Source organism: Micromesistius poutassou (genome assembly GCF_964030765.1).
Source record: "Micromesistius poutassou genome assembly, chromosome: 3".
NCBI classification, from domain to species: Eukaryota; Metazoa; Chordata; class Actinopteri; order Gadiformes; family Gadidae; genus Micromesistius; species Micromesistius poutassou.
The window spans coordinates 3350529-3372101 of NC_140273.1; the positions used below are offsets into that span (position 1 = coordinate 3350529).

General features: G+C 45.3%; 2 protein-coding genes across 2 annotated transcripts in view; both read left to right on the top strand.

Annotated features, from left to right (window-relative positions):
- Window positions 1–2296: 2296 nt before the first annotated feature.
- On the top strand, window positions 2297–19419 carry LOC311340486 (protein NLRC3-like; the record flags this gene model as incomplete). Its single annotated transcript, XM_084465368.1, has 8 exons — window positions 2297–2321; window positions 3402–5172; window positions 6122–6295; window positions 6604–6777; window positions 6969–7142; window positions 10369–10535; window positions 18155–18287; window positions 19239–19419. The coding sequence occupies 8 exons, from the start codon at window positions 2297–2299 to the stop codon at window positions 19417–19419; spliced, it is 2799 nt and encodes a 932-aa protein (XP_084321494.1).
- The window catches only part of LOC311340487 (amyloid beta precursor protein binding family B member 2-like), a gene marked incomplete at its 3' end in the record, with an annotated part of 34945 nt that continues 23817 nt past the window's right edge, over window positions 10446–21573 (top strand). Inside the window, exons 1-3 of the mRNA XM_084465369.1 lie at window positions 10446–10554; window positions 19934–20052; window positions 20989–21055. Coding sequence (XP_084321495.1) covers window positions 20009–20052; window positions 20989–21055 — 111 coding nt within the window. The 5' untranslated portion in view covers window positions 10446–10554; window positions 19934–20008. The remainder of the gene's footprint in view (window positions 10555–19933; window positions 20053–20988; window positions 21056–21573) is intronic.

Genomic DNA, 21573 nt, shown 5'->3' on the forward strand with positions numbered 1-21573 from the left:
AGACTCTTATTTTGGAAACTACACTGAAAAACATGCTCACTGTAGGTGTAAGGGACTCTCACCTGTCTGTTCCCATTGTCAGCCTTCAAACATTTGTCTTGGGCGCTATACAGTACATCTATTTTGGATTTTGACACACCCATCATATGGTGAGGTGAATGGTTTGTTTCAACAAATTAAGTAAAGCTCATTGCTATTGTAAATACCACATGGTAGATCTAAATTTGGACAATCAGCCTCCTCCATAAAGTGCTGTCAACTCTGGAACACATTACCAACCAAAATCAAAATAATTCCAGTTATGAACTATTTTTCAATAAATGTTAGGTGCTGGCTAAACGCAAACCAGAGCTGTACCAATTTTTTTTTTAGGAAATTGTACTCTTACTGTCAACTATTTGTGTATGTGTATTGCTATATTGTGGTGTATTTTATTGTGCTTCCATATCTGTGGTTTATTGTGGTTGCATGAAACTGTACATGTAAAGGCTTAATTAGGGACAACAGTTACAAATTATCAACAGCTAAACTCTCGTAGCAGCACATCAGTTTCATGCCCCTATTGGAACTAAGATCAATTGTATCGTCACAATCTAATACAATTAAATTACCCGGTTGTTGAGAAAAACGGAATGTTCAGGGTGACCCCTAGGGGTCAACCTGGGGTATAGCAAGCTTGAGTCACAATCAAGCCCCCAGTGTTGTCTGTCCACTGTCTGCATTCACACGTTTCCATGAGAGCTTCTTTATGGAACAAAAACTAACCTGAAAGAACACTGAATGACTATAACTAGTAATACGTTGTGTTCATAAAGGTCTCTAGTCTACTATGAATGTGTCTGAGGAGAGAGAAGAGGGGGGTCATACCTCTAAAATCAATTTGACTGGAGAACATAGCCGCCAGGGCCAAGCTAAGAGGTAAGAAGAGGATTTCCAACTGTCTGTGACGGTTGTCCATCTCTGCAGTGCTGTCTTTACATCGTTATTAGTCTGAGTTAAAACTGTGTGTGTGTGTGTGTGTGTGTGTGTGTGTGTGTGTGTGTGTGTGTGTGTGTGTGTGTGTGTGTGTGTTTTATCAGTCTACTGATCAGACCCAACCAGTCAGGAGAGATATAAGAGTTCTGAATGTAGACGTTTCAAACTCTGTAGGGTCAGCGTCTTGTCTCCAAACAGCCAGTCATCAGAGCAGAGAAACCCAACAGAACTGGACCGTCCCTCCAGACATCATCAGGGGTGGTTGCAGTATTGACAGCTGAGTTCACTTTTTATGTTCTGCCAGGAAACAGGAGGATGAGGAGGCTGTGGTGAATGAGGAAGAGGAGAAGAGGAGGCACGCCAGCAATCTGCAGAGCTGTAAGAGACTCTTATTTTGGAAACTACACTGAAAATCACGCTCACTGTATGGAAGGGACTCTTATTCTGTAAACAGATGGACAATTCACCTGTCTGTTTCCATTGTCAGCCTTCAAACATTTGTTTTGGGCGCTATACATATATAATTGGACTTTGACACACTTCCCCATCATATGGTTAGGTGAATGGTTTGTTTCAACAAATAAAGTAAAGCTCATTGCTATTGTAAATACCACATGGTAGATCTAAATTTGGACAATCAGCCTCCTCCATAAAGTGCTGTCAACTCTGGAACACATTACCAACCAAAATCAAAATAATTCCAGTTATGAACTATTTTTCAATAAATGTTAGGTGCTGGCTAAACGCAAACCAGAGCTGTACCAATTTTTTTTTAGCAAATTGTACTCTTACTGTCAACTATTTGTGTATGTGTATTGCTATATTGGGGTGTATTTTATTGTGCTTCCATATCTGTGGTTTATTGTGGTTGCATGAAACTGAAAGCAATATATTTTAATTACACTGTACATGTAAAGGTCTAATAAGGGACAACAGTTACAAATTAGAAATAGCTATAAACTCTCTTAGCAGCACATCAGTTTCATGCCCCTATTGGAACTAAGATAAATTGTATCACAATCTAATACAATTAAATTACCCGGTTGTTGAGAAAAACTGAATGTTCAGGGTGACCCCTAGGGGTCAACCTGGGGTATAGCAAGCTTGAGTCACAGTCAAGCCCCCAGTGTTGTCTGTCCACTGTCTGCATTCACACGTTTCCATGAGAGCTTCTTTACGGAGCAAAAACTAACCTGAAAGAACACTGAATGACTATAACTAGTAATACGTTGTGTTCATAAAGGTCTCGAGTCTACTATGAATGTGTCTGAGGAGAGAGAAGAGGGGGGTCATACCTCTAAAATCAATGTGACTGGAGAACATGGCCACCAGGGCCAAGCTAAGAGGTAAGAAGAGGATTTCCAACTGTCTGTGACGGTTGTCCATCTCTGCAGTGCTGTCTTTACATCGTTATTAGTCTGAGTTAAAACTGTGTGTGTGTGTGTGTGTGTGTGTGTGTGTGTGTGTGTGTGTGTGTGTGTGTGTGTGTGTGTGTGTTGCGTTGCAGCCCAGAGCAGCACGTGAGACCAGCCTCGCCTGTACCCAGCTGCGTCTCCATGACGAGTGAGAGATCTATTGATTTTCCTCCCAACTTCCAAGATAGACGCCCCTCCAGTGAAAAGTATGTGTTCCAAAGCTGCTGAAAAGACAAGAGTTGGTTTTATCAGTCTACTGATCAGACCCAACCAGTCAGGAGAGATATAAGAGTTCTGAATGTAGACGTTTCAAACTCTGTAGGGTCAGCGTCTTGTCTCCAAACAGCCAGTCATCAGAGCAGAGAAACCCAACAGAACTGGACCGTCCCTCCAGACATCATCAGGGGTGGTTTCAGTATTGACAGCTGAGTTCACTTTTTATGTTCTGCCAGGAAACAGGAGGATGAGGAGGCCGTGGGGAATGAGGAAGAGGAGAAGAGGAGGCACGCCAGCAATCTGCAGAGCTGTAAGAGACAATGCATTTTTTTTTTTAACTACACTGAAAACACACACTCACTGTATGTAAGGGACTCTTATTCTGTAAACAGATGGACAATTCACCTGTTTGTTTCCAATCAGCTTTGTCAGCCTTCAACCATTTGTCTTGAGCACTATACATATTTTATTGGACACTCACACACACACTTCCTTATCATAGGGTTAGGTGAATGGTTTGTTTCAACGAATCGTGGTTTTATGATAATGACAGCAGTATATTTTAATTACACTGTACATGTAAAAGCCCAACCAGGGACAAGAGTTCTCTTTGCAGTTTCAGTTTTGTGCACCTATTGGAACTATGTTAAATTGCATTGACCCTATGAAATATTATAGGTATATAATATACAATTGAAAATACTTGTCTGAGGTGAAAAACTGAATGTCTGCATTTAATCAGAAACATTGATTTGTGATCCTTAAATCTATTTTTTCTGTTGTCTCTACCTTCAGCAAATATTTCTGCCGTGTGCCAGCTTGAGCTCAAGACTCGCGTGAAGGAGAGGTCCAAAAGTGTGTTTGAGGGAATCACTGAAGCAGGTCAGCCATCACAGCTGAATCTGATCTACACTGAGCTCTTCGTCACAGAGGGAGTCAGTGGAGAGATCAACAAGGAACATGAGGTCAGAATAATTGAAAAAGCTTTCCGGAAATCATTCATGGATGAAAAACCAATCAAATGTGAAGACATCTTTAAACCCTTACCTCGACAAGATCATCCAATCAGAACAATAATGACAACTGGAGTGGCAGGCATTGGTAAAACCTTCTTAACACGCAAGTTCACACTGGACTGGGCAGAAGACAAAGCAAACAGCGACATAGACTTCATATTTCACTTCACTTTCAGAGAGCTGAATTTACTGAGAGGGAAAGAGTTTAGCTTGGTTGAGCTTCTTCATCACCTCTTTGTTGAAACCAAAAGAGAAGGAATCTGCAGCTACCACCTATACAACGTTGTCATCATCTTGGATGGTCTGGATGAGTGTCGACTACCTCTGGACTTCCAGAACGAAATCTGTACTGATGTCACCAAGTCGTCCTCGCTCGGTGTGCTGCTGACAAGCCTCATCCGGGGCGACCTGCTTCCCTCCGCTCGCATCTGGATCACCACACGCCCTGCGGCAGCCAATCAGATCCCTGCTGTCTGTGTTGACAGGGTGATAGAGGTGAGAGGGTTCACCAACCCAAAAAAGGAGGAGTACTTCAGGAAGAGATTCAGCGAAGAGAAACTGGCCAGCACAATCATCTCCCACGTCAAGACATCACGAAGCCTCCACATCATGTGTCACATCCCACTCTTCTGTTGGATCACTGCTTCAGTTCTGACCACATGCCAGAGAAGAGAAGAGATGCCCAAGACCCTGACTGGGATGTACATCCTCTTCCTGAGGGTTCAGTCCATACTGATGGGCAGGAAGTATCATGGAAGAACTGAAACAGATCCACCCTGGACACCAGAGAGTAGGCAGATCATTTTGTCTCTGGGGAGATTGGCTTTTAACCAGCTGAAGAAAGGCAACCTGATCTTCTACAAGGCAGACCTGGCAACGTGTGACATCAATATCGAAGCCGCCTCAGTGTACTCAGGAATGTTCACTGAGATTTTTAAGGAGGAGTGTGGACTGTACAAGGAGAAGGTCTTCTGCTTTGTCCATCTGAGCATTCAGGAGTTTTTGGCGGCAGTTCATGTCATTCATTCCATCATCAGCTCTGGTATAAATCTGTTCACAGAATCGTATGAACTTAGCAAGGAATACGGGGTCCAACTCCTCTACCAGAGTGCTGTAGACAAGGCATTAGAGAGTAAGAATGGACACCTGGACTTGTTCCTCCGCTTCCTCCTTGGCCTCTCTCTGGAGGAAAATGTGATTCTCCTAGAAGGCCTGCTGGATCACACAGAAAGTAGCCCACAGAGCAATCAGGAAACAGTTATGTACATCAAGAGGAAAATAAGTGACAATCTCTCTCCAGAGAGATGTATCAACCTGTTCCACTGTCTGAATGAGCTGAATGACCACTCTCTAGTGGAGGAGATCCAACAATATCTGGCATCAGAAAGACTCTCCAGAATGACTCTCTCCCCTGCTCAGTGGTCAGCTCTGGTCTTCATCTTACTGTCATCAGAAGAGGAGCTGGACGTGTTTGACCTGAAGAAATACACTGCTTCAGAGGAGGGTCTTCTGAGACTGCTGCCAGTGGTCAAAGCCTCCAAAACATCTCTGTATGTCCACAGACAACACATTGCATAAAATGCTCCAAAATATATTAATGTCAACAAATAATAACAATAACAATACTGATATCTGTTGTTTTAAGGCTGATCAGCTGTAATCTGTCAGAGAGATGCTGTGAAGCTCTGGCCTCAGTTTTCAGCTCTTACTCCATTCTGAGAGAGCTGGACCTGAGTGCCAATGATCTGCAGGATTCAGGAGTGAAGCTGCTCTCTGCTGGACTAGGGAGTCCACAATGTAGACTGGAAACTCTCAGGTCAGTTTTACTTAATGAACGGAGCCCTAATTGGATTTCTTTTAATTTGTGAATAATTTCAACATCTCATTCCCCTTACTTTAAATAAATGTAAATCAATTATTTCAAAAAAGCGTTAAGATTTATTTTTCGATGATGAAAGAATAACATCTGAAGGCCCATGCTATTTAATAGATTGGCATTCTTAAATCAAGTATAATTTGTCCAATATAATCATTTAATATTTTCCTCTTAAATTTTAATCCTAGGATAAATGTGTATTTTTACATCTTCATTATACACACAATATAGTCTGTATTTGTATACTTTATTATGTTCCTGAGTTCCCTGTAGGTTTGTACAGTATAACCATAGCTTCTTCTTCCTTGTTTTTTTTAAACTTTGCCTTTATTTTCTATCTATTTAACTTTTAACTTATCTATTATTTTCTTTTATTGTATGACAATGTTTATATGTGAAGCAATTTGAGTCTGCCTTGTGTATGAAAAGTGCTATATAAATAAAGTTGCCTTGCCTTAAAACAGTAGATTTTTAGCTGCAGTTTAAGGGGAGTATTGTTTGATATTTTAATTTACCATCTATTGTTCAGCTTCTATTTTGACACTCAATGTGTCAACATTTTGTTATTAAATGTATTGAATTCAATTCTATGTAAGCACATTTTTAAAATCTGTTCTTTTAAGGCTGATCGGCTGTAATCTGTCAGAGAGATGCTGTGAAGCTCTGGCCTCAGTTCTCAGTTCTGACTCCTCTAGTCTGAGAGAGCTGGACCTGAGTGCCAATGATCTGCAGGATTCAGGAGTGATGCTGCTCTCTGCTGGACTGGGGAGTCCACACTGTAAACTTGAAACCTTCAGGTCAGTTTTACTCAATGAGCAAAGAGTTATATAAGTATATTCTTAGTCAGTTGGTTAATGCATTGTAATGTATTACCCCCAACAACAATTTGAAGTAATCTTAACAATTATGTGGTCATATCTAGTCTAAACTATTATTTTAAATATCAAACCCGTTATACACAAACCTAGAGTATGATAAGTTTAAATACAATAGTAAAATATTCCTACAACTCACAACTACCTGCCAACAACTTAATTCTACAGCATCAATGTTAAAACATTTAGTTTTTCTAAAATGTTCTCAAAGATGTTCATGTTATTTTTAGGCTGATCAGCTGTAATCTGTCAGAGAGATGCTGTGAAGCTCTGGCCTCAGTTATCAGCTCTGAGTCCTCTAGTCTGAGAGAGCTGGACCTGGGTACCAATGATCTGCAGGATTCAGGAGTGATGCTGCTCTCTGCTGGACTTGGGAGTCCACACTGTAAACTTGAAACCCTCAGGTCAATTTTACACAACAGATGATACATTGTGTTTACATTTTGTGTGATATTGCGCATATCTAGTGTTTTTCATTTTTGTCTACTCCCAAAATGTTTGTGTATGTTTTGTGCGTGTGTGTGTGTGTGTGTGTGTGTGTGTGTGTGTGTGTGTGTGTGTGTGTGTGTGTGTGTGTGTGTGTGTGTGTGTGTAGGTTGTCTGGCTGCCTGCTCACACAGGAAGGCTGTACTTCTCTGGCCTCAGCTCTGAGCTCCAACCCCTCCCATCTGAGAGAGCTGGACCTGAGCTACAATCACCCAGGAGACTCAGGAGTTACACTGCTCTCTGCTGGACTGGAGGGTCCCCACTGGAGACTCAACACCCTCAGGTAGGGGAGTTCACCATTTTAATCAAGAGAACATATTGGCAAATATCAATGGGCAATCCCTAGCAAATTTACTGTTTTTTAAGACAACATGCTGGTCTCACTTTGTTTCCCCCCCAGTGTGGATCACGGTGAGGTTTCGAGGCTGGAATCAGGTCTGAGGAAGTGTAAGGGTCCAGTGTTTCATTTGATTCATCCAACACACTGACTAGTCAGATAGAAACTCCATCCACATAGCATAGGGGATGTCCATTCATTGAGATCCTACTGGGACATGATGGTTGACGTCATTTATCTCGTCATTATATCAAACTGATAAATGTCCAGCCTACCTGTTGATGAATCCACAATCAATCCACCAAACATGGATAAATTGCTTCTTAATTATGTTTACTAAAATATAATTTGCATTTTGACGTGTCGTCATCTTTTCCATGTAGTCATCAAATATTTGTAATTTGCCATCAAAATTATTATATGTGTTTCTGTTCTGGATATGAATTGTGGTATTGATTCAGTCCCCTTATTGCCTCTTATTCTACCCCACAGACGCCTCTGAATTCACTCTGGACCCAAACACAGCCCACGGTAATCTCTCTCTATCTGAGGACCTGAGAAAGGTGACCAACGTTGCAGAGCCGGGGTGTTCTCCCAGTCAAGTGTTGTGTGGACAGGCTCTGACTGGCCGATGTTACTGGGAGGTAGAGTGGAAAGGGGAGGTTTATATCGGAGTGGCGTACAGAGGAATATCAAACCAAGGAAAGGGTGATGGGACTTGTCTTGGATATAACGACCAGTCCTGGAGTCTTTATTGCTATGCTGATCGGTACTCTGCCTGGTACAACAGTATAAGGACAAGGATAAGTGTCCCCTGCTTTGACTATAACAGAGTAGGAGTATATGTGGACCGGCCTGCTGGTACTCTGTCCTTTTACAGTGTGTCCCCAGGTGTAGGAGGGTCCTCAGACAAACTGAAGCACATTCACACCTTCCAGTCCACATTCACTCATGGCAACCTCTTTCCTGGGTTTGGGTTGAACCGCTATGGTTCCTCAGTGGCCCTATTTCGGCTCTAGTTAGCCCCCCACACACACACACACACACACACACACACACACACACACACACACACACACACACACACACACACACACTTACAGACTCACTCACTCACCCACTCACACTCTCTCACACACTGTGGATGTATAGGATTATGGTATAATAGAAGTGAACATGGGGGGTGGTATCTGACATTTACTCTCTTGGTTAAATCGTATTATTTAGAATTATTTCATTTACTGACATTTAGCTTTATATATTTATCATGGAGCTATATTCATCATTCAAATTCAAAAGTTGGTGCATTTTCTCTATCAAACTGCTATATACATACATGATACTGCTACAAATTAGTTTTAATTGTTAGATAAACAAACAAACATTAGTTAGTCAAACATTTAAATTAAATACACTGGCCCACGGGGCTGCGCTGTCATTGTGTGCGCCAAGGGTCTTTAAGAGTTTTGTGTTTGTGGGATTGTACTGCGTCAAGTATTCAGATTGTTGTGTTGTTTGGGTTTATGGTACCGTGCCACAGACCATTATAAACAGACGTACTGACGATGTAGGACCGTTGTTCCAATGTATATGCTGTGTTGAAAGTGGGTCTATGTGTATCAAAATAAAAGTAACCCCTGGGGTCATGCGGTGTATGTACTGTACTTTAAATAACACTCTGGCTCAAGTTCATTCGCTCCTCGTCGTAGCTTGCCACACAATATGTACAATTTCTGCATTAAAATATCAAAAAATAACTAGACCAATGTTTTTTGATGAATTGTGTTCTGTCAGAACACAATTCATCAAAATAAATTGGTCTAGTTATCTTTAGATATTGTAATGCAGAAATGTTACAATTGTTTCCAACAATGTTCAAACCAAGAGGAATTTGTAATTGTATTCATGGTTATGGTCCATTTATTCGCATCTCCATGGGGCCATACTCCTCCCAATACCCCCTAACTACCGGGAAACACACGAAATCAGACATCCACTAGAGACGGGTAATTTATTGATATTTCTATAGCTCTTGCCAGCCACCAAGCCAATGCAGTGGACCCGCAGATAGACTCTACTGATGTTTTTATTGAATTGTTTGACCGACCCCTAGTGGCAGAAATGAATTTCATACCTTTGAACAACTAGATTATTGTTTTGGCTTAGCATTTCAGCACTTTTTATCCATCTCGCAAAATTAGATGTCTAATCATTTGTAGGTCTATGCATAGCCTACATTTTGACAGAAACACCATCAGAAGAACACAGTCAAGGAAATAAAGAATCGGTAGGCCTATATCAGACTTTTCATCTCAAAGCGTGTGCGCTATTCTGAGTCCAAACCAGAAACGACCACCAGAGAGTTTCCACTTTATTCTTTCTTTGGCTCTATGAAACATCAGAATGAAATGCCTTAGTCCTGGCTTAGTCATACATTGTATCATTCATTTTGCGATAAACTGATTTGTCTATCTACTGAGTTATCAATGCTGTCGTAGTAACAATACAACCTTTTGTATTTTATTTTATTTTTCAGATGTTAAGCTGATTTTGTAGTTTTCATTTACATTGTCTCTAAGGTAGGCCTATTTGTGAGGATACACTTCCATTTTTACAATCTCTTTTTTAGTTTTTATAAGGTTTTCTTGTCCAAAGCATACAATTACTGTAATAAATGACGGATTAACCAGAGATTTTTGATTGCGTTTTGATTGTCTAGCACACATGATGCGGGCGCGCGAGCACTTCGGCTCAAACCATAGATATTTATTTGGATATCAACTGAAATAAAATGCAAAATGTATCTTAAAATAAAATGTATATTACAGTTTCATAAGTGGAGTAAACTTTAATAAAATGTAGTCCCATTTAGAACGTTTTTGTTGTTGCTGCAGCAAATGTTACAAAATATGCAAACCAGTGCATGAGAAAAGAAAAAAAGTAAACTTTATTTAGACACAAACAATAAGCAAAGAAAAATAAAATGAAAAAGGCTATAAAATAATAACTCATACAAAGACCATGAACAGACATGAATGGTTACCGCTGCGTAACCATAGTGGATACAGTTCAAATTATTTTTCGAAAGCACCAAAATGTCCCCTTATGTATTTGTGAATTTATGATTGTGTTATGCAGCGTTAAGTGAAGGAAACGCGTGGTAATAACGCAGGAGACCCTGCCCCTGGGTGGCGCGGGGCTACTGCTTCCGGTGCAACGTCGCTCCGTTCCCCGCGGAGCTTCCTCGGCATCTGGAGGGGAGGGAGGCGCTGGAGGAGCAGGAGAAACAAGCAGCCACCGAGAAGACGAAGGAAAACACGTCGCAGCGAATACGTGAACGTACGTGAACACAGGCGAGGTGAGTGATGTGCTGCGCCGTTCTATGTGTCTTTAATCGTATACTGACAGTAAGCACCGTTATCTTTCTTATTTTGGACCAAAGCTCAAGTAATTAGACGAGCGTTGAGTGAATAACTTTTCATATGCTTTACGCGTCGCGTTGCATTGGGTATCGGGGGGCCCGTTTTGTTGCCACTGGGAAAGGCTGGGAGAGGCTGCAGCTACTGGGGGATTTGCTCGGAAACGCCGGTCGTGCAAAACGAACTATCCCCTCTGCTTCGGTTCATTCTGTCTGATTTGTTGTCATTGCCTGGTGACCCTTTAACCGTTAGACTTGCTACTTGCTTTTAAGGCATTCCAAAACAAGTGGGCTGGAAGCCTTTATGGTACCATTAGGCAGCCATTGACCACTGCCATGCCATTTAATTATAGCCGGGTTGGAGTTTTGAAGAAGTGTGATCGAGGTTGACAAATTAATAAATTAATTCTAAAGGAGTTGGTGATAAAACGAACCCCAGGGCAATTACTCTGGCCTAAAACCTGTTATAGCGCAGGATGTCTTCTGCTGTCCTACAGGGAGATGTATCAGGTCTCCAACTTGTTTAGCTGACATGGGAACAGACAGGGAAGAGGGTATTCCAACGCTCTGTGCCTTACATCCACTACTGCCCTGTACCAAGCTCACACTACTGTTAATTTATTGTGAAACAAAGGGACGCAGTAGAGTTCTGTACTGTATCGTGTGTACGTCTGTGTGTTCCTGTGTGTGTGTGTGTGTGTGTGTGTGTGTGTGTGTGTGTGTGTGTGTGTGTGTGTGTGTGTGTGTGTGTGTGTGTGTGTGTGTGTGTGTGTGTGTGCGTGCGTGCGTGCGTGTGTCTTCCTATGTGTGCTGGGTGTTTAGCACTCCACCAGCTAGCTAATTGTTCCCATACTCGGTCCTTCAGATAACAGGATTGTTGTTTTTACGCAAAAATGGAGCCACGTAATTGCCTGTTTATGTTTAATGAGGAATAAATGACGATGGCCAATAAAGTGTGCATGTAAACAACTATAGCGTACTTTATTATTTTGTTCGTGAGGGTGGTGTTATAGATGGCTATTACTAGGTATGTCATGGGTTACCCAAATTACTCTTGAATGTTTCAGAGATAAAGAGGGAGAACGGAAAGAAGAATTGCATAAAAAAATAGAAGTAGTCCTTTGCTTAAAAAAAAACAAAAAACCTTTTCCATGAATACTGCTCAAACTTAGCTGGGTTGTGATTCTGCTGTTTTACCGGCCTAATAAGAGTTAAACTAGTGACACTACAGCAAATGCACACACACACACACACACACACACACACACACACACACACACACACACACACACACACACACACACACACACACACACTCTTTCTAATTGATGCCTCTATTCTTTTCATCCCTGGCTAGACATATACATTATACGTGTGTCTGGGTTATTTTTTGGATACGCCAACATAATTCCCTTTTTATGTGAGTTTCTTTTTATATTCTCAATACATTATCAGTGTTCCCCTTGTCACCCCCTCCCCTGAGTCTCTCACCCCGCCCCCCCCCACACCCTCTCCTTCCCGAGTTTTTCAATTCATGCATTGCTGACGTTCAAGCTCAGGACTTGCTGACTGTGGAAAAAGTGACGAGGACATTTATGAGCTGTGTTTTGGGCCAAGTGCTGCAGACCCTCTGCGAGTTTCGCAGTTCTAAATCTATGGTTAGTTGAAACTAACTACGGCTCCTATGACGGCTCCTTTCTGATTGGACGGTTTGCTGCCGTTGCCCTCTTTAGTGTTTGGACACAACATCGGCCCACTGGGGTAAACGGTCATAAGCAGTTCATTCACGAATGGCCACGGATTTAGCAGTTTGGTAATGCTAGCTAGTGATGCCAGAGCAGCTGCCAGAGCAGTATTGCTGGACAAGATGCAACCCGGTTCATTTGGGTTGGATTTCTGCCTGGCAGTCTGTGTGGTATGTCTGGGTGCACACCACACACGAAAGCACGACGGCTGAAATGAAGTGTGTGTGTGCGTGCGTGCGTCTGCATGTGTGTGTGTGATGTGTGCATGCATGTATGTGGACACATGTGACTGACTTTGAAACATCAAAACATTACCATTGGCACCCACCTTTGACCCAACAAATGTGACTTGCATGATATAGGTGTGTGTGTGTGTGTGTGTGTGTGTGTGTGTGTGTGTGTGTGTGTGTGTGTGTGTGTGTGTGTGTGTGTGATAGTAATCGGATAGTGTGTTCAGGATGGCTGAATGATTAAGGCACAGCCGTGGTTCAATTCATCCCATGCTGTCAAATAGGCAGGATAATCACATCGCAGTGTGTGCGTGTGTGGGTGCGTTGGGTATGTGCGTGTGCACCGCGTGTCTGCGTTGTGTGTGGTGCACGTTGATGCACTGCCCATGTTGTGTGTCCTCATGCACGTCCTGTCAATCTAGCTCTCCATCTCTTGCAGTGGCTCCCCACTTTCTCACTCCCCTAATGCCCCTCAATAGGCTTATTGTCAATGTGTCAGGCTCCAGTGTGTGTGTGTGTGTGTCTGTGTGTGCGTGTGTGCGCGTGTTGTTGTTGCAGGGGGCAGACAGGCGTGAGGTGTGTTTGAACAGGGAAGGAGCACAGAGGCCCGGTTCATCCTGTAGGGTGTGAAACCCAGCGCTCTTGCATCTCTCTCGCGCTCCCCGGCGCTCGCTGTCTCCCGCTCGACCCACCTCCATCGCGTCGGCATCTTGTTCTGCTCCCTGCGTTGTTTCGCCTGCGTGTGTGTTTCCGCGCGTGTATCTGGGGCCTGTCAATTTGCAGAATCCCTCTGTGTTCGAGAGTCTCTCTTCTGTCAAGTCGGCCTTGTGAGTGGTTCATCAGTATGCATGGTATTCCAGGGTGGACAACAGTTACACGTTCAGGAGTACACACACAGGCGCGCACGCACGCACGCACGCACACAGACACACACACACACGTATAATGGGAGGAGGGATTCTGTAAAGGCCAGAGCCCAAGGTGGTTCTAACCATGTTTCCATCAACAAGAAAGGGTGATAGAAACTGCGTCATTCGGAAAAATGTCTTCAATTCCTTAAACTAGATTTTATGCTCACTTGGTGTGGTTTTGGGCTTTTTCTAAAAAATAATCTATTTTATCTTTTTCAATCGTACTGACCTTCTCAAAGGCTGTAATTGAGGGTGTGAATAACCCCCCCCAAAATATGCAATCCTCAATAATGAAACTTACATTATGGCAGGGAAGAAAACCTACTCGGTTAAGAATAATCTCTGCTACTTCAGTGCATAAAAGGATTGATTGAAGACAATTAGCTTAATTAGGGTTCCCTGCTTCCCTGCTTTGTGTTGATGGATGCACGCACAGTGCTGCCCTGTTAGCAGATGTAGGCAACGTAGCTCTGTACAAGCCTAACACGGGAGCTACGCTGAGCATCACAGTGTCGCGTTGCGTTTCCTTGCACCCTGCTCCACTGGACCTGTCGCAGCGCCGCGTCCGGAGCAAGATAAGTATATAGGAGATATAGAATAAACTGATATAGAATAAACAGGGCGTGGTTGCCACTCAATGTCATCTGTTTCTCCACATATGTCTGCTTAATCTTTTGAGACTGATACACTCATCAATTATTTTTTGGTCCAATTTTTTGTAACATCCAATTACATAAAATAAAATACGATCTCAAGGAAATCTGAGAAAGCAACATGAATTTCATCACATTGAATGTAATGCGATGCAGAGTTCAGGCCAGAACTGAATTAAATTATTCTTAATTGCATAATATGCCAGAATGTTTCACACAGGGAGACGAAGGGATCTGATAGCCTTGGCTGACAGTGCAGATAAGCAGAGAGGTCCATCCCACAGACAGCTAGTCTTGAGCTCCAAACATTTTCTAGAGTGGGGGGGGGGGGGGGGGGGGCTATAAAACATTGGCGAGAGGGATGAAGCCGGTATCCAAAGTCCTCTTGGCAGGACGGGAACATTCCTTTTCTGATGAGTCACTCGCCCTCTTACTTTCTCTCCTGTCATCCACTGTTCTACCTCTCTCCCTCCCCCTCCCTCTGTCCCTCCCCTGTTATGTTAAAACGTTTGTTTCACTTATAATTCAACCTCAGGCCAATCAGGCCTGAGGTTGAATCATCCACACAGGGCCCGGTGACACAGGCCCTCTCTCACGAAATGTGAGATATCAAGGCCATGGTCACACACACACACACACACACACACACACAGACACACACACAAACGAGTCCTTCCGAGTGTGGGTTGCTGTTCCGGTCTAGACTTCCTTGTCATCTCGGATGTCCTTCCATGTCCCAGCTATATATATATATATATATATATATATATAGTGTGTGTGTGTGTGTGTGTGTGTGTGTGTGTGTGTGTGTGTGTTTGTTGAACTCTCCGCCGCTGAAAAGGAATAATGGAAGGAATTCTGTAGTGGAGAAGCATGGGTCTGTACTTAAAGAGATAAAAAAGGCATTGTAGCCGAGAAGAACATGAGGTGTGTGTGTGTGTGTGTGTGAGAGCAGGACTCCCTCTCCTTTGCCCGGTTTGTCTTGTGTTTGTCTTTTGCCTCCCCCTTCAATTTACCCTCACCCACAGGAAGGGAGACGCAAGTTGTGACGTCATTGAGGGTTGGGGGTTGACTTGCAGAAGATTCATTTACATTTAGACACACCGACATACACGTACATATATTTCCCTGTGTTGTTCACAATTTCGGCTATTATGATGTCAATGAATGGTTCCCAAACTTGTCATATTTTTTGATCTTGTCATCTTAAATTGCAAAATATATCCTGCTTTTTGTTTTCCCAAATAGTTATTTGTGTGTATGTGTGTGAGTGTCTGTGTTTCGGTGTTTTTCAGGCTTGCCTAATTCTATATATCATTTCATAGTTCATATGGACAAAATCGTCCTGAATGTATCCCGAGTTCCCGTCTCCTTCCCCCGTGAGGCTGACCAATTTGCTCGTTTGTTTAGGGACATTGAAAAGCAATACGTTCTGACTTGCACGCGCGCCCGCTGCTCAATATTTACCCCTCATTGTTCGAGAGCTGTGCCCGTGTGTGTTTGCGTTGTGGCCCTTTTTACGTCGCCCAATTAGTGATTTTCAACTCCTAGCTTTCGACCCCTCCCTCCTCCCCTACAAACCCACACACCTCCCCATGGACAGGCATACCAAAGATTCTTTGGCACGCCCTGGACATTCCTCTGTTCTCGCCCCTTCCTTTGTGGTCACTCTTCGCTGGCTCTGCCGTGAAGCCATGCAAACCCTGCCAAGGTGAAATGATACCGTTCATGTGCGCCGGGCAGTGAGGGGCCGCCTACTTCGGGTCGGTTCGGCGCGTCGTTTTAGCCGGTGCGTCTTTCAGCTGAAAGCCTCTATCCTGGTCTCGGGTTTGCGCTGCGTCCCTCTGCCCACGAGAAACGGCACCAAATCAATTTGACATGTGTGACGACGTCAGGGTACGGGTCGTTTGTTTAGGCTGTTTTGATGTGTTCCTTTGTCCATGTCTGGGTTATTTCCTTCTGTGGACAATATTAGGATGTGGATGTGCATGCACGCACGCACACACGCACGTACACACACACACACACACACACACACACACACACACACACACACACACACACACACACACGGCGCCTCCTTTATGTATTACCCTTCAGCTCTTATTTCGGATGTTGAACTTGAGGTTGAACATTGTTTACTTGCTATTCACACATGCACACGCACGCGCACGCACACACCCACACACAAACGTCACACACACAAACGTCATACACACACCGGACACACACACACACACACACACACACACACACACACACACACACAGACATCACACACATACACACCAACATCACACACACACACACACACACACACAATCATCACACATACAAACATCACACATGCAAACATCACGCACACACACACACACACACACACACACACACACATGCACACACACACACACATACACACACAGCTATATATTTATACACACTGCACGCATAAAAGCTATTAACACGCGATAAATTTGTCAGTTGAATCTATAGTGTAAACTTTAACACTTGGAGGATGGTTGTCGGTTCAAACACAAGCACCCATGTGAATCGTGACAGAATGCAGGAACGGGCCTGGACCCAACCGGTGAGCCTGGGCGGCCCTCATGCAGCTGTTTCCCACACTCTGCGTCCTCATCCACAAAGTTAGCCAAACACTCGGAGGCCGTCTCTCCTGGCCTCCCCTCCTGCCGTGTTTTGCCTCGTTGACATAAATTCCCCTCACATACTTTGTTACGCCGCAGCCTTCCAACTGCCAGAGTTTTGCCTTCTATTCAGTTTTTATCTGTATTTTAAATGGGTCGGGCGGGGGTGACAGATGGGGTTTCATATGAGGGGGAACCAGAGGGTAGAGGGGGGGTGGGGGGGGGGGGGGGTTGGGGACAGGGCTGTAAATCACCACTGGTAGCGACGGAGGACCGTCTTTTATGAGCGTTGACAAACATTCTTGTTGTTTTTAATGAGCCAAGGCAACAATGCCCTTGTAGACAAATATGGGTGAAGTACGAGAGAGAGGGAGAGGGAGGCAGGGAGAGGGAGGCAGGGAGAGAGGGAGAGAGAGAGGGAGAGAGAGAGGGAGGGAGAAAGAGAGAGAGGGAGAGAGAGAGAGAGGGAGGGAGAGAGAGGAAGGGAGGGAGAGAGAGAGAGAGACGGGAAGAAGAGTGGAGAGGAAAGGAGGCCTGGGACACAGGAAGGAGCTGGAATGGTAGGAGGAAGTGAGCTGGCGGGAGTCACAGGGAAAGAGGAAGAGGCGGGACAACCAGGAAGCCCCATTGGAAGCGGGTTTGTTTCTGGCAGGTGTCCACCTCGCAGGCGCATATGACAGAGTGTCACTCATTTCTGTTGACCTTTTTTCTCTCTCTGTCGCTCATTGGGTCTCCGTCTTTCCCTCTCTGTCTAACCCTCCCTCCCTCCACCGCCACTTTTACCGCATTGTAACAACCATGGACACACACACACGCACCATCCACACACACACACACGCACACATGCTCACACACTCACACTCACAAAGCAGAATGAGTTTGCAGCTGTTCCCACATTCTTACTGGAGCCAGTCACACACACACACACACACACACACACACACACACACACACACACACACACACACACACACACACACACACACACACACGCACAGCACAGCCACTCGGTCTGAGTTGGCCCCGGGGTCAGGGGCCACCGCCTCATTGTGCCACGTCTTAGATCTTATTACCTCCCACCCGCTGTGTGTGTGTGTGTGTGTGTGTGTGAGTGTGTGTGAGACAAAGGGGGGGCTAGAGAAAGAGAGAGAGTCTGTAATGTATGCTCTGGTCTGGTCTCCTCTCTGAACTCTTTACCATCCAGACCATAATGCATGCGTGTCCTCTCTCCCTGCGCTCACCTCGCGCACCATGCTCCTGCTCCCTGCTTCTCCGCACACCAGTGGTTTTGCTGTCCACACACACACACACACACACAGGCCCTGTAATCACACTTTCGGACCCCCTCTTCCACAGAGCTGGAGCCCGGCCCAGTGGTGGGCGAGTCCCTCGTGAGCCATCACTTTGAGCAGGCGATCTGGCATGGGGCGCCCGGCTGCTCGGCTACGCATCCATGCCAGATGCAGCCCCCCCCGGTAGAAGGGGCTGGGTCGGGGGACACTGCAGGGAGGCTAAACAGCGGGTCTGGTGCCTCAGCAGACAGTTCTGAAGTTATTTATTGATGTTGTTCTGTGGGAAGCGAGGGTGATACATGGGGACACGGCAGGGCTGCCATGTTGAATTTGCACATTGTTGGCAAGGAGTCGCTGCAGTGCTAATTACTGGATGGAGCCGGCGGGGACGGCGGCCGCAGTGCCAGTGTCCATCGCATTCGCAGTTTGTCGGACAACACGCGGGAGGAAGTCCCCCCGACGAAAGACGTGGGACAGTGAACGACTCATTTTTGTCGTCAGCCCGCCCACGCATGTGTCCGTAGATATAGAGAGACGCAGGCGCACGGTTCAAACCAACACGCACCACCGTGGTATGTGGGCCTGCCTCAGCAGGAGTCCAGAAGTCAAACATTGTAATTGCAAATGCAAGGCCTTATAATTTCATCCCAGAATGCAGCATGTTTCTTTTCTGGCGGTATTTTATGGCGCTCCTTAATGCATCAGTTTTATCGCCGAGGTGTGTGCAAGCATTTAATGTGTGTGTGTGTGCGCAGGTTTATGTGTGTGTGTGTGTGTGTGTGTGTGTGTGTGTGTGTGTGTGTGTGTGTGTGTGTGTGTTAATGTGTGGGTGTGTGTGTGCTCACAAGTTTATGTGTGTGTGTGTGTGTGTGTGTGTGTGTGTGTGTGCTTGCGAGTTTATGTGTGTGTGTGTGGGCGGGCGTGTTTTTATGTGTGTTTGTGTGTGTGTGTGTGTGTGTGTGTGTGTGTTTATGTGTGTGTGTGTGTGTGTGTGTGCGTGTTAGTGTGCGCGCCCCATCCGTCGGACGGCGTGTTGCATGCATTCACAAGCGCCCTCTCACAGTCTGAAGCGGGGCCGTCTGTGTGGAGCCTGAACCCATCATTATGTCTCCCACACCGTCCCGGTGAACACCTTGTCCCGCCTGCAGGTGTTTGGCTGCCTGCCTGCCGCCCCCCCCCCCCCCCTCACGCGTAGGAAAACCATTACACATCCAGGTCTTCCACCACGCGTGGATCTCCTGCCTGCCGCGGGACGACACCGCAAACGCGTGGAGCCGTCGCCGGAATCGTAGTCCACGCCTCAGTGTCGTCGCGGCTTATACATTTTAGGGAACTGTGCTCCGTGAGTTATTGATTTCCTTTACATTCCCACTCTGTGCGGCTACGCACGTTTACCCCCGGTCAAAGACGGCGGTGGATCTTCTGAGGAGTGAAAACGACACTGTGTTCCTTTTGAACTCGGGAGCTGGAAGGGAGAGTCGGAGGAGACGCGGGCTTGTTGTGTTTGAACAAAGTGCAGCAGATTAACTGGGGGATTGCGTGTGTGTGTGTGCGTGTGCGTGCGTGTGTTTGCACGTGTGTGCGTGTGTGTGTTTTTTATGATGATTCCAGTCAGAGAGGGCTTGGTCATACTGCAGCAAGGGGGGGGGGGGGAAACTGAGCTTTCTAGCAAATAAGCCCCCACACACGCTTGCACACACACACAAACCTTGTGTATTCTTCTTTGATCATAGGATGTGAATAATTGATGAGTGTTTATTTGTCCCTCTTGTCTCTCTCTCTCTCTCTCTCCCACTTGCTCGAGTAAACCGTGAATCCTGCTTTATGTTTCGCTCTCTCACAGGAAGCTGCCGGCCCAATAAAACCCTTTTTGATTGGTCGAGGAGCTAGGCTTCTATCATCATCATCATCATCATGGATGTTCCCCAACCTGGAGTTCCCCGTAGCCCATAGCTCTCTTCGGTACGTCCCTGCACCGCCCAGGATCCTAACCTTAACTTAAGCCTCCTTCTGAACCTGCACACATTCATCATAAGGAAACTGAAACCATCTTCATCCCTCCGGCTTTATCCTCCTCACTCTTAATGGGCCCCTATTATACCACCGGGTGCGAGTTTGATTAGCCATTACGAGCCGTTTGAAATACTGCCTCTTCCTGTGTGGCCGTCTGAACAAGTGCATCACAAGTGGGCGTGTCTACCTAGATGTGTGCTGGATAGATCAGTCCACCAGCCTACCCGGTTGACTGTGGCAAAGGTTGCTCATCTATCCGTCATACATCTAGGCCGACACGCCCACTTGTGATGTCACTAAGGCAAAGGGAATGGGAGATTTTCACACGGCTTGTAATGGCTAATCACACTCACACCTGGTGGTATAAAGTTGCCCTTTAAAGTGCCTTTGATTATTGAAAGGCTCTATGTACATCTAATGTAGTATAATAACTTATCTCCATACTCAGGCAAAAATATAAACGTCTATATTATACCGCTGTTCCTCATCAAACATACAGGAAAGCCATGCATGTGGTTTGAATCCGTCTTCACGTAGCCACCCGTTTCAGACGGGAGTAAGTCATGTAGCATGCAGAGCTGTGATCCACGGTTCTTGTGAGACTTGAGGGAGTATCTCTGTGCTCCCGGAGCCACAGACAGACAGGTATGAAGAGAGAAACCAGACCCGCACTCATAGCCCCGTGGGAGCTTGTTGACCGCTCTGCTCTTGCAGTGTCCTCACGGCAACCAGCTGCGGTCCAGGTTCCACATGAGTGGCTTTGGCCCCCAGGGGCCACCCTCGACGGGCCCAGGATTCTCTGCATTCTTCCGCCACTGAGTCTGACCCCTCTTCTTCTTCTTCTTCTTCTTCTTCTGCTTCTTCTGCTTCTTCTGTGGTGTTTAGACCTCCACTTTTAGCCTCTGAGCCCTGGGCCGTAACCAGCACCTGTCAATCACTGACCTCCGGTCAGGTACGTGCACACGCAGACACACGCACGCACACACCCGCACGCGCACACACACACGCGCACACACACACACACACACACACACACACACACACACACACACACACACACTGCAGAGGTTGTGGTCCGTGCGGTTGAGGACGCAGTGTTTTGCTTGCTTGAGTTTTCCTTTTGCTTTATCTTTATTATCCTCCTCAAGGCCCTCATGAGCTGGAGTAAAACATGGTTGTCAGCATCCAGAAAGTAAAAAGTTATTGATATCATTAAATGTGATGCGCAAACATAAATGATTGCAGTTTTGCACGGAAAATAATAATAACACTATCATATTCATCACGTGAACTTTGATCATATCCACAAGTCCATAGCTTGAGGGACATATTGTCCCGTTCTAACAAAACAAACGCGGCCTTGTCGCAGTGGCTGGGATAAAGTCCCCAGCGTTGTCTCTACCAGCCCTGTGTTGTTGTTCCACCAGCAGCTCAAAATGTTATCGTCCACCATCACCGCCGTGGTGTGAT